Genomic DNA, 13,564 nt, shown 5'->3' with positions numbered 1-13,564 from the left:
CTTGTGTGTCTCTTTACGTGAGCAGAGGGGCGCACATGTATGAGGGCCACAGTTTCATGCTACGATTTGTGACACTAACCCGTAGAAATGCACCAGTGACAGTAATAAACACTTTGAAATATTAGATTTAAAAAACTTTGCATCAGCCCAAAGTATTTCTTAAAGGGACAGTTCAAAATGAAAATGAAAAATAACAGCTCAGCCGAGGAGATCGTCTTCATGTTCACTCTGCTCCGCTCTGTCACAAACACAAGCCTCTCAGCCATGAGTAGATGCATGCTTCCTTTTGCACAGTGGAACAGTTAATGAGCAGTGGAAAGAAAACAGTTCCTGCATGAAACTGCTCTATTTTGAGTCATGAGTTACACTGCTGTTTAGCTTTTAAATTTTTTTTTTTTTTTTTTGGCACTTTGAGCACCACAAGCCAAGTGCTGTCTAATTCCATTATGTTCAAGTCAGACATTCCTACAGCCGATATCACCAAAACTCAGCAACTCACACCAAAATATTTTGGATGAAAAATCTCTATATATATATATACAGTGTATATATATACATGCAGTTGAATCTCACTCTGCTAATTCCTGGTGCTACTGGGTAAACTGTAAATGTTTCAATATCATGACCAAAAGTCATTTCACAGGTTTGTCAGTGATCTGACTGCTATTTGTCCTGTGAAGTCAGCCTCTTCTGATTCTATGTAGAAGTGAGTCATAAACCCTGCAGACGATCATTAAGGCCTCTGTATTTCACTCTTTTCTCATCTGTAATTTGCTGAGGGCAGCATGCAGCTGCATCCTGTGCCCTGTTCTCCTACCACACCCAATTTCTTTCCACATCCTCTTCTTTAAATAGTGCATAATGACTTTTTCTTTATAGAACTACTTTTTTATTCAGCAACAAAAAAGAACATACAACTTGGGGATGCATATACACTTACACTTGTTTTTAGCTCGTATTCTTTCCATGTCCATTCTGAGCATTGTTATGAAATTCTTCTTTTGCACTGGCAGCAGTAACTTTTGTGGTACATAAGCCTGTAACACCCTTGAAATAATGTAATAATAATTATAGTATTCACTCAACATGCTTTGTAGCATATCCCTGAGGATTAACTAAATAAAAAGAAGTGTGCCTGTCATAGAAGATACAAAAAAACCCCAACAAAATGAACACACATGAGAATAGAGAAAGAAAGGAAAAAGTAGAGACGACTAGATATCCGGCATTACCTGTATTCAAGGTATCACCTTGTGCAGCTCCTTCAACCAGGAAAAAGTTATCATTTTTTTCCTAAGAAGAGAAGAGTTCTCAATAAAGAAATGGAATCCCTATCTGTCATATTATCAGTGAATATCCCCTGTATATGAAGTGCAGGATCTAGAGCAAAGTCAATACCCAAAATCAGTGTGTAATGATTTTTTGTCCATTTTTGTCCGTTTCATTTGTCTTTAGGTGGGAGCGCCGCGTCGACCAGATGGGACGGGTCTACTTCGTTGATCACATCACGAGAACCACCACGTGGCAGCGGCCCACAATGGAGACTGTTCGTAACTACGAGCAGTGGCAGCACCAGCGCAGCCAGCTACAGGGCGCCATGCAGCAGTTCAACCAGAGGTTCATAATTGGGGTGAGACTTCCTCTTTGTAATGTGATATTGTGTGGCAATGTGGGCGTTAATACACTGGAATATGGTGACTGTTGTTTTCTGTAACAGCCTTCTGGTTTTCCTGTTTGGGATAACACAGAAGTGCATCACCTACATGAGAAATTGAGTGAAAATATTTTTGCTGAAATGTGAGTTTTGCAAGCTGGAAAGCTTTACTTAGTGCTGATGCTTTAATACATTTACTTGTATCAGTCCACACTTTCACTGAACTTCAACACTGAGCTGCTTGTTAACAGTAACCAGATGAAAGTATTTGCATAGTCTGCTGAAATGTATGGTTGTGACATGAATGTTAAATGTTAACAACCAACTAGCAGGAAGATGTTACTTTGGTTCAAGCTGATGTTTGTCCTTACGTCTGACTCCTCCCTTATAATTTTCCCTGTCAAACTCCATTTATGTTTGCATGCATTAGGTGTCTTTTGTTTTTTTATTTATATAAATTTGTCTTCTAATTCTCTGTAGGTACAAGACCAGGTCTCAGCTACTCAGAATAAGGAGTTTGATCCTCTCGGGCCTCTGCCACATGGATGGGGTGAGATCTTTATGGCTTTCCAATTTAAATACACAGGCTTCTGAGACTTACATTGTATTAGTGTGTGTGAAAGTGCTACACATTATTATTCCTTTATGAACTTAATCAAGAAGTTAGTTTAAAATAAGTAGCTTTCAACACCTGTGTAAGCTGTAGTTGTAACTTAATTCCTTTTAATGATGGTCCACTTGGCCACTTGTGGAAGAAAAGGTTTTGTAATTGATTGGAATGAAAACATCACAGGGATCCCACACAGTTTCATGTAAACCATGGTGTAATGCAATGGACTAATCTGACTAGTCAATTTGATTACTCGGTACTGAACATATTGTCCAAGAATACAATTTCCTCATGGTCTGCTTGCAATCAGGAGCTTTCTAGCTGCTGAGCTGGCTTCCTCTCTTACAGCCCTGTTAATCTACTGTTAAATGGTCTAATGGTAAATAAAATATACAGTAGAATATCTTTAGTTGGTGGCAGACACATGTACTTGGTGCAATATCTGTAACAACGTACAACACAGAAAGCTGTACCTTTTTATTTACAAATAAAGTAGCTGGAGTCACAGCTTGCATGGAAAAATAGAACTAATCTGTGACAAGAATAATTGCGTTTTGATATGTAAATATGATGATTTTCAATAGAGATTCAAGTAAATAGATTGAGGTTACTGCAGGTGGCCTGTGGCAAATTACAGAATCCTTCCAAAACCTCCAGTCTTTCAAAGAAATTATGAATTTAACAGAAGTTTTAAATTTGATATCCTTAATTGTCATTTTTATGAGGTCATGCAAGTAATGAATAATCCAGTAATTGATTGCTACTCTCTCTTTTCAGAAAAGAGAACAGACTCGAATGGCAGAGTATATTTTGTGCATCACCCTACTCGGACAACACAGTGGGAGGACCCACGAACACAGGGGTGAGTTATTTAAAGGCACTACACTTGTATATGACATAAATGTATTTGCTGTATCTTTAGCTTCTCCTGAAATAATCATCACTAACTGTTGATGTACTCTCATGTTTCCAGGTTGCTGAATGAGAAGCCTCTTCCAGAGGGCTGGGAGATGAGGTTCACTGTAGATGGTATTCCCTACTTTGTGGATCACAACAGGAGAACCACCACCTACATCGACCCTCGCACTGGAAAATCCTCACTGTATGTCCTCCACTGTTTTTATGTTTCCTCCCTCAAAACCTTAAGGCTAGACAATTACATAATAATAGTATGACCAGATCAAGAGGCATCAAATGATCTGATTTGAACTAGATCTTAACCAGGTTTAGGGGAAGTGGGTCCATAAACACAAAGTTAAAATCCAGCATTGTGTAATTAAATACCTGGACTGATTGAATGAACATCATGGGTTATTATTATAAAGGTTAAGGTACTTTGTAACTATCATACCTTGGATACATATTACTTGGAGTCACTGTCAGTAAGATCCTGGTTTCGGTCTTTTCAGCACTTCAGTATTTCAGATATGAAGGAGTGACGTGAGAAATCCACAGAGAGCTGGTGTCATAAGTTGTTGAATGAACTCCTAGAGTTGGTCTTAAGACTAGATATTTACACAATGTCTTTTTTCCCAAAATTTTCATCAACCCAAAGACTCTTAATTTATTGACTCCTCATTTTAATTATTGAACATACAGCACCAGGTGTCTACCAGGTGTTTCAGCAATTTTTTATCTAAATGAGTCACTGTTTCTGAAATCCCTCTCTATTTTTAGAACTTGTGACGCATTATCCTGGTGTGACTGATGGTTCACTGGGTGTCCTTTGCTCTCAGTGTGTCATTTTCACAAACACCTCAGCTGATTTATAATAATAACGTGTGAGCGTAACTTGACTTGAGAGTATTTACTAAGTTGTTCGGTTTCAGTGCTGGAAAAACTGGTTTGGTGAATGACGATAAGAATGCGATGGCATGAACTGACAGGAACAGTAACATCTTGTGTACTACAATACCTTTTGAAATTATAACAGCAATGAGGGGACAATAGTGCAGGAAAACAGCAACAAATACCTGCTCCAGGAAAGAAAAACATATATTAGTTAAGATAACATTAAAACAGAAATTAAAACATAGGGTCTGTCTATTCTTCATTTCTCCCACAGTGAAAATGGACCTCAGATCACCTATGTTCGAGACTTCAAGGCCAAAGTTCAGTACTTTAGATTCTGGTGCCAGGTAAGAGTCATAACAGTATAAAGTTCGACAGGTTGCATTATGGCGCCCTGACACTGTGCAATAACAATAATTTTGCAAGTTCTTTTCATATCATACTGTGCCAGTGGTCTGTCTGTGACTCGTTTCAGAAATTCTTGGTGAATCATGGTGCTCTGATGGAAATAGAAAACAAACAAACAAACAAAAAAAGATGAGTGCAGAGATGTAGCATCAGTTTGCATCATCCATCGGTGCCACACTCAATTTAGAAAATGCAGCAAAATGAGAAACAAGATTCAGCCATAGCACTATCACTGTTGTCCACTGAAAACCCCCAAAAGAGAGGAAGAAGAGCTAAATGTTGTTAGCAGTATTTCATTTGCTAGCCAGAATTGTGATGCAGAAACAAATCAGATGTTGGTGAACTAGGACAACCATTTTTAATAGACAATCAAAGATTTTCCCACATTTCTTTTAGGATCGAGGAGCCAAAATTGCACAGTGTAAAGAAGCTTTAAGTCCTCATGACTTAAATTCAGTCAATCAGGAAGGAATTAGATAATTTACACAATTTGTTCTCAGTTTAATTGACCATTAAATAAGACATTCAAATAAAAATGTTGAATGTATTTTATGCTTCTGACATTTTCCCCTTTTCTTTAGCAACTGTCAATGCCTCAACACATCAAGATCACTGTTTCCAGAAAAACCTTGTTTGAGGACTCCTTCCAGCAGGTACATTGACACAGTGCTCACTGAACTCTGGTGACATGCTTTTATACTCAGACCATTGACCTTATAGAAAGATGGATGACAAGACAGCTCCTCAAAAGTGAAGCCAAAAACTTTTGATCGCCCCCTGGTGGCTGGCTGCAGTACAGGTCATAAATCCCACTCCCTGCATGTTGGCAGAAGGGACACTGACCAAACTAAAAAAAAAATCAAAGTACACATTAACAGATCACAGATGGTTTCTGTGTTGTTATGAAGTTTATGTCACACTGATTAAGTTCAAGTGTTCATGAGCCCCGCTCACGATTGATTCCTCTGGCTGTATGGGCGGGACAGCGGTACTGCAGCTCCAACCGTGGGTCCGCCCAGCTCCGAGGGGCAAGTTGGTAGCACTCGTATTCAGGATTTTTTTGCTTCATTTCTGTACATTGGGAGCGAGTGGAGACATTGCGTCCATCTTTATAGACAGTCTATGACTCAGACCGTTGCCTTGTTTGCTATTCAGAAGTTGTGCGTCTCCTACTCTACCTCAGGCTGGAGTCGTGTTGTCTTGGTCATTCTACTTTTCTAGAGGAATTTAAAATCAGTGTAGTTATCTCCCGCATATAATTAACATTCGGCTGCCTGCTGATCTTTAAAGTTTAAAAATCTTTTCAATGATGAAACTTAAAGTAAATTATACCCTTGTTTTAACAGCGATTAATAAAGTAAATGGAAGTTTATTTTATTCTTTTATTTTGTTTATGGAAGATCTTTTACTCTCTTATTACCCTTCCCATATAGAAATATCAGTAACAGAAAAAAAAGTAACAGACACAAAGTCAGTTTGTTTTTCTGAACATAACTAAAAGAAGTACAACTTAATTTTCCTCCATGCACTTACTCTATTGTTACTGTGACATTAAATTGTACGCACCACAGTTATTTGTAGTTTTTTTTTTTTTTTTTGCACAATCATAAATAGAAATTCATGATTCTCAAAATGTTGTGTGCAATTCTCACATCTATAACTTTCAGGCACGACTCCTCAGCTCTCATTTATCAAACTCACTGAGATTAAACCAGTAATTTCAATACAATCAATACATTGTCTCTATTTTAGATAATGAGCTTCAACGCTCAAGACCTACGAAGAAGACTATGGATCATCTTTCCTGGAGAAGAAGGCCTCGACTACGGAGGAGTTGCCAGGCAAGTTAGAAAATGGCTAATAAATAGATGCAAATGTGTGCTCACATGAAGTGAGGAAAATGTGTTATGGTGTTTAATGAATTTTTATATTCATTGTAGTCAGTCCATCAGGTACTCCTTTGAATTATTATTTGCATATTTTGTAACCTGTCTTCTCTCTAGTAGTTTTGAGTTTTTGCTGCTAAATTCATTGGCACACAACCTCCACAGCAATTAATTTTAAATTAGATGACTTTCCTTAAATTTCATAGCATGATATAATAACATGTAATAAATGTGTTCTTACTCTTGGCTCACAAGAGACTGACCTGGACTGATGTTGTAGAGGCTCTTGATGTCTGTCTTTATATTGGCAATTTCCCCAATGCACTGGCTGTATTTTCTGTATAATTTCACCCCTTTTATGTAAATCTGTACTAAATGGAATGCTCCTTACTGTTAAACATGTTAGCTAGCTGTTAGCTAGTAAGCTGCAGGATATTGCCGGTTTCTCATTTCTGTGGCGTCCTCTCTTCCAGGGAGTGGTTCTTCCTGCTGTCTCATGAGGTTTTGAACCCCATGTATTGTCTGTTTGAATATGCCGGTAAAGATAACTACTGTCTCCAGATCAACCCCGCTTCCTACATCAACCCTGACCACCTCAAGTATTTCAAGTTCATTGGACGCTTCATTGCCATGGTTAGTCATTTTTGAATCAGTTCATTAGCAAGAAAGATCATTTTAAGAGTAGGTTTAAGGTTTTGTAATGTACCGAGAAGAACTTCCCACACAGCAACTAATTAAAAAATGTAATCAAATGATAATAAGACAGTGTGTGTTCTGTCCTTCAGGCTCTTTTCCACGGCAAGTTCATCGACACTGGTTTCTCACTGCCATTTTACAAACGCATCTTGAACAAGCCGTTGGCCGTCAAAGACCTGGAGTCAATAGACCCTGAGTTCTACAACTCGCTCATGTGGATCAAGTGAGTACACAGAAACATGAACGGCAGCCTGAGAGAGGTGTACTTTTACAAAACAATATAGACCGTTTCACTTTATGTTGCTAATGCCATTTTAACACACTTCAAAGGCCACACTTTTAATAAATGAGGCAACTGTGTAGACAGTAATCTAAATTAATCACAAGATGAGACCTTTGAAGATCTGTTTGATTCATCTAATAAATCAGTCATATTGTATATTTGTTTTACTGTAATTAATCAGTGTAACAATGTCTGAAACTTGCTTGGGCAAAGTAAAGTGGTCACAGTCAGGTGGCTCAGGAAAAACTCACTTTGTGGCTGGGACTTAATGTTAGTAGGTCTTTCAGTATTAGTACTAGCTGCTGCAAAACATCCTGTTCTGGCCCAACATCCACCATGTACAACGTAATCAGAATACCAAGACTGGATGTGTGAATCAGAACCTACCAGCCAAAAAACAGATTAAATTCCCATCTCTACTTTCACAGATCCTGTTATGATAGCATATAGAGCAACACAAAACACTCCCCAGAGTTTGGTTGACCCCTCTACTACACGTATAAATTTTTCAACTTGTCCATGCGGCTCTTCAGGGATAACGACATCGAGGAGTGCGGGCTGGAGATGTTCTTCTCCGTAGACAAAGAGATCCTGGGGGAAATCTCCACCCATGAGCTGAAACCAGGAGGAGGAGAGATCCAAGTCACAGAGGAGAACAAGGAGGAGTACATCAGGTGGGCTTTGTGTATGATTCAGCCTTTTTAATCCAGTGTATATTAAAGCAGGCAGTACATTATGTGTCAGGTTGTTTTTACTCGATTCCAAGTGTTTTTTTTAATCCCAGAAAGTTGTTTTTCTGAAAATGAAGCACCAAATGTGCTTCTGCGTTCCCGTAGTGTTGATGTTTTTGAGTTTGATGAAGCGGAGTGTAATATCTGTGGGTGTTTGCCCCTTTCTCCCCTCGCAGGTTGGTAGCAGAGTGGAGGCTGTCCAGAGGAGTGGAGGAGCAGACGCAGGCTTTCTTTGAAGGTTTCAACGAAGTACTTCCGCAGCAGTACCTGCAGTACTTTGATGCCAAGGAGCTTGAGGTACAGATCAGCTGGAAACTATCATTGACATGATACATGATGGGCTACATGAAAAGACCTATCTGCTATACTGTGCTGTAAATGGAATTTGTGTTATAGAAAGAGGAGCTTCATTTAATATCATTAACTTGTTTGCTGTTACAGGTGATGCTGTGTGGTATGCAGGAGATCGACCTGGCAGACTGGCAGAGAAACACGATCTACAGACACTATGCTCGAAGCAGCAAACAGATCATCTGGTTCTGGCAGGTCAGTGTGCACCAGCAGTAGTCACCTGTTTAAACCTTTTTACTGTAATAAACAGAAACATTAAAGCTTATAAGAAATGTACAGTGAGTTTAATGACCAGCAGATTAATACACTGTGTTTTAGCCACAATATTTTATGTCAGTCGTGTTCAGTAATCTGTATTCTAACTTTATATATTGATGGCTTTTTTCTCATTTTTCATTGGGAATCATTTTGTTAAAACACAAGTCAGTCACATATTTAAATCTGTGAATTGTCTGATGTAGCTCCTTTACAATAGAGAAGGCTTCTACTTTGTGGTTCCTCTGACAAATTCAAGAAACAGTTTCTGGATCATATTCCATAAGCAACTTGTGTTAAATATCTCTGTTCATTATTGATAAATTTAAAAATACAATAATCTTTCCACTCATATTCTTTCATTTATACTGCTGTCTATCTTTTCCTTTATTGATTTTAATTATTTGTCATGTGACATAGAGTTTTAAATAGTATGTCTCTTTATCTTGCAGTTTATAAAAGAGATGGACAATGAGAAGAGGATGAGGCTGCTGCAGTTCGTCACCGGGACCTGTCGCCTGCCTGTAGGAGGCTTTGCCGATCTCATGGGTAATGATTACAGCAATGTAACCATTTAAGTTGAGATTTAATTCCAAAAGCAGATGAAATATGCATCTACAAACCCAGATCCCAAAAAACGGGATGCTATGTAATACATAAATAAAACAGATTGTGATCATTTGCTAATTTTTGACATATACTCAATTGAAAATGGTACAGTGACAATATATTTAATATTTTACTTCATTAGCTCCAGAGTTTTTTGTGAATATATGCTTATTCTGCATTTGATGCAGTGTTTAATTAACTGTAATCATTCTGACTTGTGCTTCACTTTACAGGAAGCAATGGTCCCCAGAAATTTTGCATCGAGAAGGTGGGAAAAGAAAACTGGCTTCCCAGAAGTCACACATGGTGAGTTCATGCCAACTACAGTAGAGCCTGAACCAGAAAACCTCAGTGAGGATTAAACCCCGAAAGTTAAGATTAAGCTATGGCCCAACCAAACCTGTCTGTATTAGTTCATTGCAGGAAGCTGTCATGTTCCCTGCTCTCTGGTTGTTTGCTTGGGTAGTTGTTAAAAGTGGGAACATAATCCCAACTAGCTAACAGAAAACACCTCATATCACAAGGACTTATGGGTATAAGGAATAGCATTCATGGCTGCTGCATTTTAGTAATCATCAGCTATTCCCAGAAAGTGTTCAGCTAGTCACAGGTGATATATCTTAATCATCCTTAAAAAACGATCACTTCTTGTCTCTTTAACTAATGTAGGTTGAACCAGAGTCTTTAACTGGCTGTTAGAGGCTGTTTACAAATGTGATCTGATTGGACTAAAATCCCATCAAGCTTGCGTGAGCTGTAAATACAGTTTGATTGTACCTGCTTTCATTCAGAGATAACGGGAGTCTGTCCTTCTCTTGAATAAGCACCAGAGGAGAATAAGTCCAATGTCAGACTGAAATACAGCATATTTTTTTATTTTACCTCCCCAGCTTCAACAGACTGGACCTGCCACCCTACAAGAGTTACGAGCAGCTGAAGGAAAAGCTGATGTTTGCCATCGAGGAAACAGAAGGCTTCGGACAGGAGTGAGACAAACCAGGAGCTGAAGTAGCGGCTGCAGGAGTCTGAAGGAATAAAGACCACCAGTGTTCAAATCAGGGAGCCTCTTTCAGAAAAAGGGCAGGTGTTATTGTGCGTTTGTTCTCATGCATGCATGCACACACCTGTGTGGTACTCCTATGGGTGTGTGTGTGAGACCGTTGCCTGCATGTTGTTGCAAAGGAGCTGGGTTTTGCGTGTACACCGTGCTTGCAGCAGGCCTCTCGATACTTGATTGGCACGTGAAACTTTTGTATTCTTTTAAACCAAAACACAGAAGCTGCTCCTGTTTCTCAGAATGTGCACTGGATCCTGAAAACTCACCCTCTATGACATCTGTTTAACGGGACTGCAGTAGTGTTTCCTCCCTGCATGTGATCATGTTATAGCAGACAACAGGGTGGCCTCGGGGTGACAGTCAAAATCTCATAACCGGAAGGGTCGCAGGTTGCGTCTTGTCGAGGTGTTTTTGACGATCTGATTTCTTCTTATTTTGTTGCGTTGAAGCATCTGGTAAATGTCAAAGTGTGACAGTTTAAGGCGAGATTGAGAAGGAGTGCTTTTTCTCAAACAGGGTTAAGTTTCACCAAAAAGTAAACTTTGTTGCTCTTAGATTGTTTGTTGCATTAGGATGAACTGCATCCACTTTCCTAGCATCATCCTCATCATATCCTCAAATCTTTCACACGTCGATCTCCACTCGTGACTAAAATGGTTCATTTTTTTGAAGTGAACAGTAACACATGGCAATATAAGATGATCGCTTTAACTTAGTGAATTTTTAAAAAGGGGTGCTCTAAAATTAACGCTTAAATAACAGACAATCTCGGTGCTTCAAAGAGATTTGGGAGACGAGCTTGAGGGATTAATTCAGATTATTATATAAAGTGGGGTTGTGTGAGGTACTTATCCATAGCCAGTGTATTACCCACAGGAGATGCTAAGCAGTGTCCTGCATTGGACAGAGTCTGCAAAAAATTGTATTTTAGCCACATGAAAACAGCCCAACTAAAAAAAATAAATCAACATCATTTTAATTGTACACTATTTTAAGATACTTTCACTCCATTACCTTGCTCTCAGACAGCTTTTTCCAACATGAAACTGACGTTTTATAAGCAAATATCGCACCAACCAAACTCAAGTTGCAAAATCAGGTATTTTACCTAACAAAAAGTGGGAGTTGCTGGTCTATCGCTGCCTAAATTGGATACTTTGTTTGTGTCATGGTGTGACTTTGGTGTTTTAAAAGGTTAGTTTGGATTCACCAAAGTCACACAATAACTCAAACAAACTAACTGATCAAGGCAGTGGTGGACCAGCGACTTCAGTGTTCTGGGAGGTAAAATGACTGATTTCACCAATGGAGTCTGGTTGATCATCAGAGAGCGATATTTGGCTTATATAACAGTGGTTTCCTGACAGAAAAGGCTGTCTGACAGCAAGGTAACCTGGGGAAAATATTCTAAACATAGCGTACACTGAAACAGATTTTTCTAGCTTCGCCATTTTTTAAGGGAGAGTTCACCCAAAAATAAAAATTCAGTCATTATCTACTCACTCTCATGCTGACTGAAGGTTGGGTTTAGTTTTTTAGTTCACAAAACACTGCTGGAGTTTCAAAGCAAAACATTGCAAAATCTCCCACGCAATGGAAGTGAATGGTGACCAGTTTTCAAATGTAAAATAACAGCTGAAAAAATAATAAAAACATAAAATGCCTCCATACTGCTCATCTGGTCACCTAAGTCTCCTAAAGCCCCGACATGCTGTTTGCACACTGTCACATCAAACACAGTTCAGACAGTGTGCATGTGCATGTGAACGTGGCTCCAAGCTAAGGATCTACAGTGAAGATTCATGCTAAAAACATTCTGTAAATAACCTTTTTTTTATTTAGCTTGGCATGCTGGGGCTTTTGAAGACTTGGATTACACCAGATGAGCAGTATGGAGGCATTTTATATTTTTATTCTGTTGTATTTTTATGTTTGACGACTGGTCACCATTCACTTCCATTGTTTGGGAGATTCTGCAACACTGTTTTCTTGTGAAACTCCAGCAGTGTTTTGAGAACTAAAAAACTAAACCTGACCTGACACTGACATTGCGATTTTTTTTTAACGATATATATTGCGATATGAAAAAATACAGGAATTTTCACCAGATGACTTGAATAGCACTTTATGTTATGCTGCACTGCTGCCATCTTGTGGACAATTAACCTGCACTGATCTTGCGACTCACTCCATATGCAGGGGCGTGGTCTGCTTCGGCAAACTGATTAAGAACAATTGTGATTGGTGGATCGCTGCGCACAGTGTGTGTCAGGTACCTTTGAAATTAGATGAGAACATGTTTAGTTCATTTGCCTCCTACATCACAGGACCTGCAGTGTGACTATTGCGCACATGTACATTGCAGTGATGACGCTCAAACGATATATTGTGCAGCTCTAGACAGAATTTTCATTTTTCGGGTGAACACAAACTTTAAGTAGCTAAAATTTATTTTGCTGCTCATCCTGTCCACAGTAGTATATTGCTTAGCTTTCATGCCGGTACTCCTCTCTGCTTCTCCAAACTGGGGGCATGTCTATGGATAAGCACCTCATACAACCTCAAATAATGCAAATCATCTGAACTAACCCTTTAATATAAGTAACCAGAGAGATCCAGTTTTGTGTTCCTGCTTCTATAGTATTTGATCTGTGAAATCGCTTAATGATTGTGAAAAGTGTTGTAACCTCCATTATTTTTAGTGGTGGAAAATGTGGAAGACCCTAGTTTTATAGGGCCGGAGTTTGTACACTGTGATGTGGAATTGGACCTCTTGGATTAGAGTATTCTGGAAGACGTTATTCATCTCAAAGACATTTTACTCTTTACTTCTTTTGACTCAAGGTCTTGTCAGAAGATCCTGAGGATGAAGTGAGTATTATAAGGTGGTGTTGAGTATACTTGGTACTCAAGATGTACATGGCTTAATGTGTCAAAACACCAAATTCAAGTCAAACCAAAATCTTATTTTCTTATGCAAGGAAAATCTTAAATGACATTTTGAATGCGAACTTTGCAAAACTGTTTAAGAACTTGCATGTAGCTCCTCACACACATACATGTAGCATTTGAAGGTGAGTGATGAACCTTATTTGAACTCTTTCCTTGCCCCACAGCAAACCACAAAATTAGTGCAGTGCGATATTTAAAACATTTTACCTCTGAAGTGAAAATCAGTCGAAGTTCCTCTGATGTTATTATTCTGTTTTACATGCAAAGATACTGCTTCAAAT

General features: G+C 38.8%; 1 protein-coding gene across 1 annotated transcript in view; it reads left to right on the top strand.

Moving 5' to 3' along the window:
- The window catches only part of itchb (itchy E3 ubiquitin protein ligase b), a 29,607-nt gene extending 17,356 nt beyond the window's left edge, over positions 1 to 12,251 (top strand). The window contains exons 10-24 of the mRNA XM_084721754.1: positions 1,456 to 1,630; positions 2,135 to 2,204; positions 3,042 to 3,126; positions 3,238 to 3,366; positions 4,330 to 4,402; positions 5,045 to 5,116; positions 6,216 to 6,304; positions 6,823 to 6,982; positions 7,135 to 7,268; positions 7,862 to 8,002; positions 8,236 to 8,356; positions 8,501 to 8,605; positions 9,118 to 9,214; positions 9,508 to 9,580; positions 10,165 to 12,251. Coding sequence (XP_084577880.1) covers positions 1,456 to 1,630; positions 2,135 to 2,204; positions 3,042 to 3,126; positions 3,238 to 3,366; positions 4,330 to 4,402; positions 5,045 to 5,116; positions 6,216 to 6,304; positions 6,823 to 6,982; positions 7,135 to 7,268; positions 7,862 to 8,002; positions 8,236 to 8,356; positions 8,501 to 8,605; positions 9,118 to 9,214; positions 9,508 to 9,580; positions 10,165 to 10,264 — 1,624 coding nt within the window. The 3' untranslated portion in view covers positions 10,265 to 12,251. The remainder of the gene's footprint in view (positions 1 to 1,455; positions 1,631 to 2,134; positions 2,205 to 3,041; positions 3,127 to 3,237; positions 3,367 to 4,329; positions 4,403 to 5,044; positions 5,117 to 6,215; positions 6,305 to 6,822; positions 6,983 to 7,134; positions 7,269 to 7,861; positions 8,003 to 8,235; positions 8,357 to 8,500; positions 8,606 to 9,117; positions 9,215 to 9,507; positions 9,581 to 10,164) is intronic.
- Positions 12,252 to 13,564: the final 1,313 nt, after the last annotated feature.

The sequence above is a fragment of the Lutjanus erythropterus genome, chromosome 6 (genome assembly GCF_056507025.1).
Source record: "Lutjanus erythropterus isolate fLutEry1 chromosome 6, fLutEry1.hap2, whole genome shotgun sequence".
NCBI classification, from domain to species: Eukaryota; Metazoa; Chordata; class Actinopteri; order Lutjaniformes; family Lutjanidae; genus Lutjanus; species Lutjanus erythropterus.
Note: the sequence above shows the minus strand (reverse complement) of the source record. Positions and strands in the feature narration are given on the sequence as shown.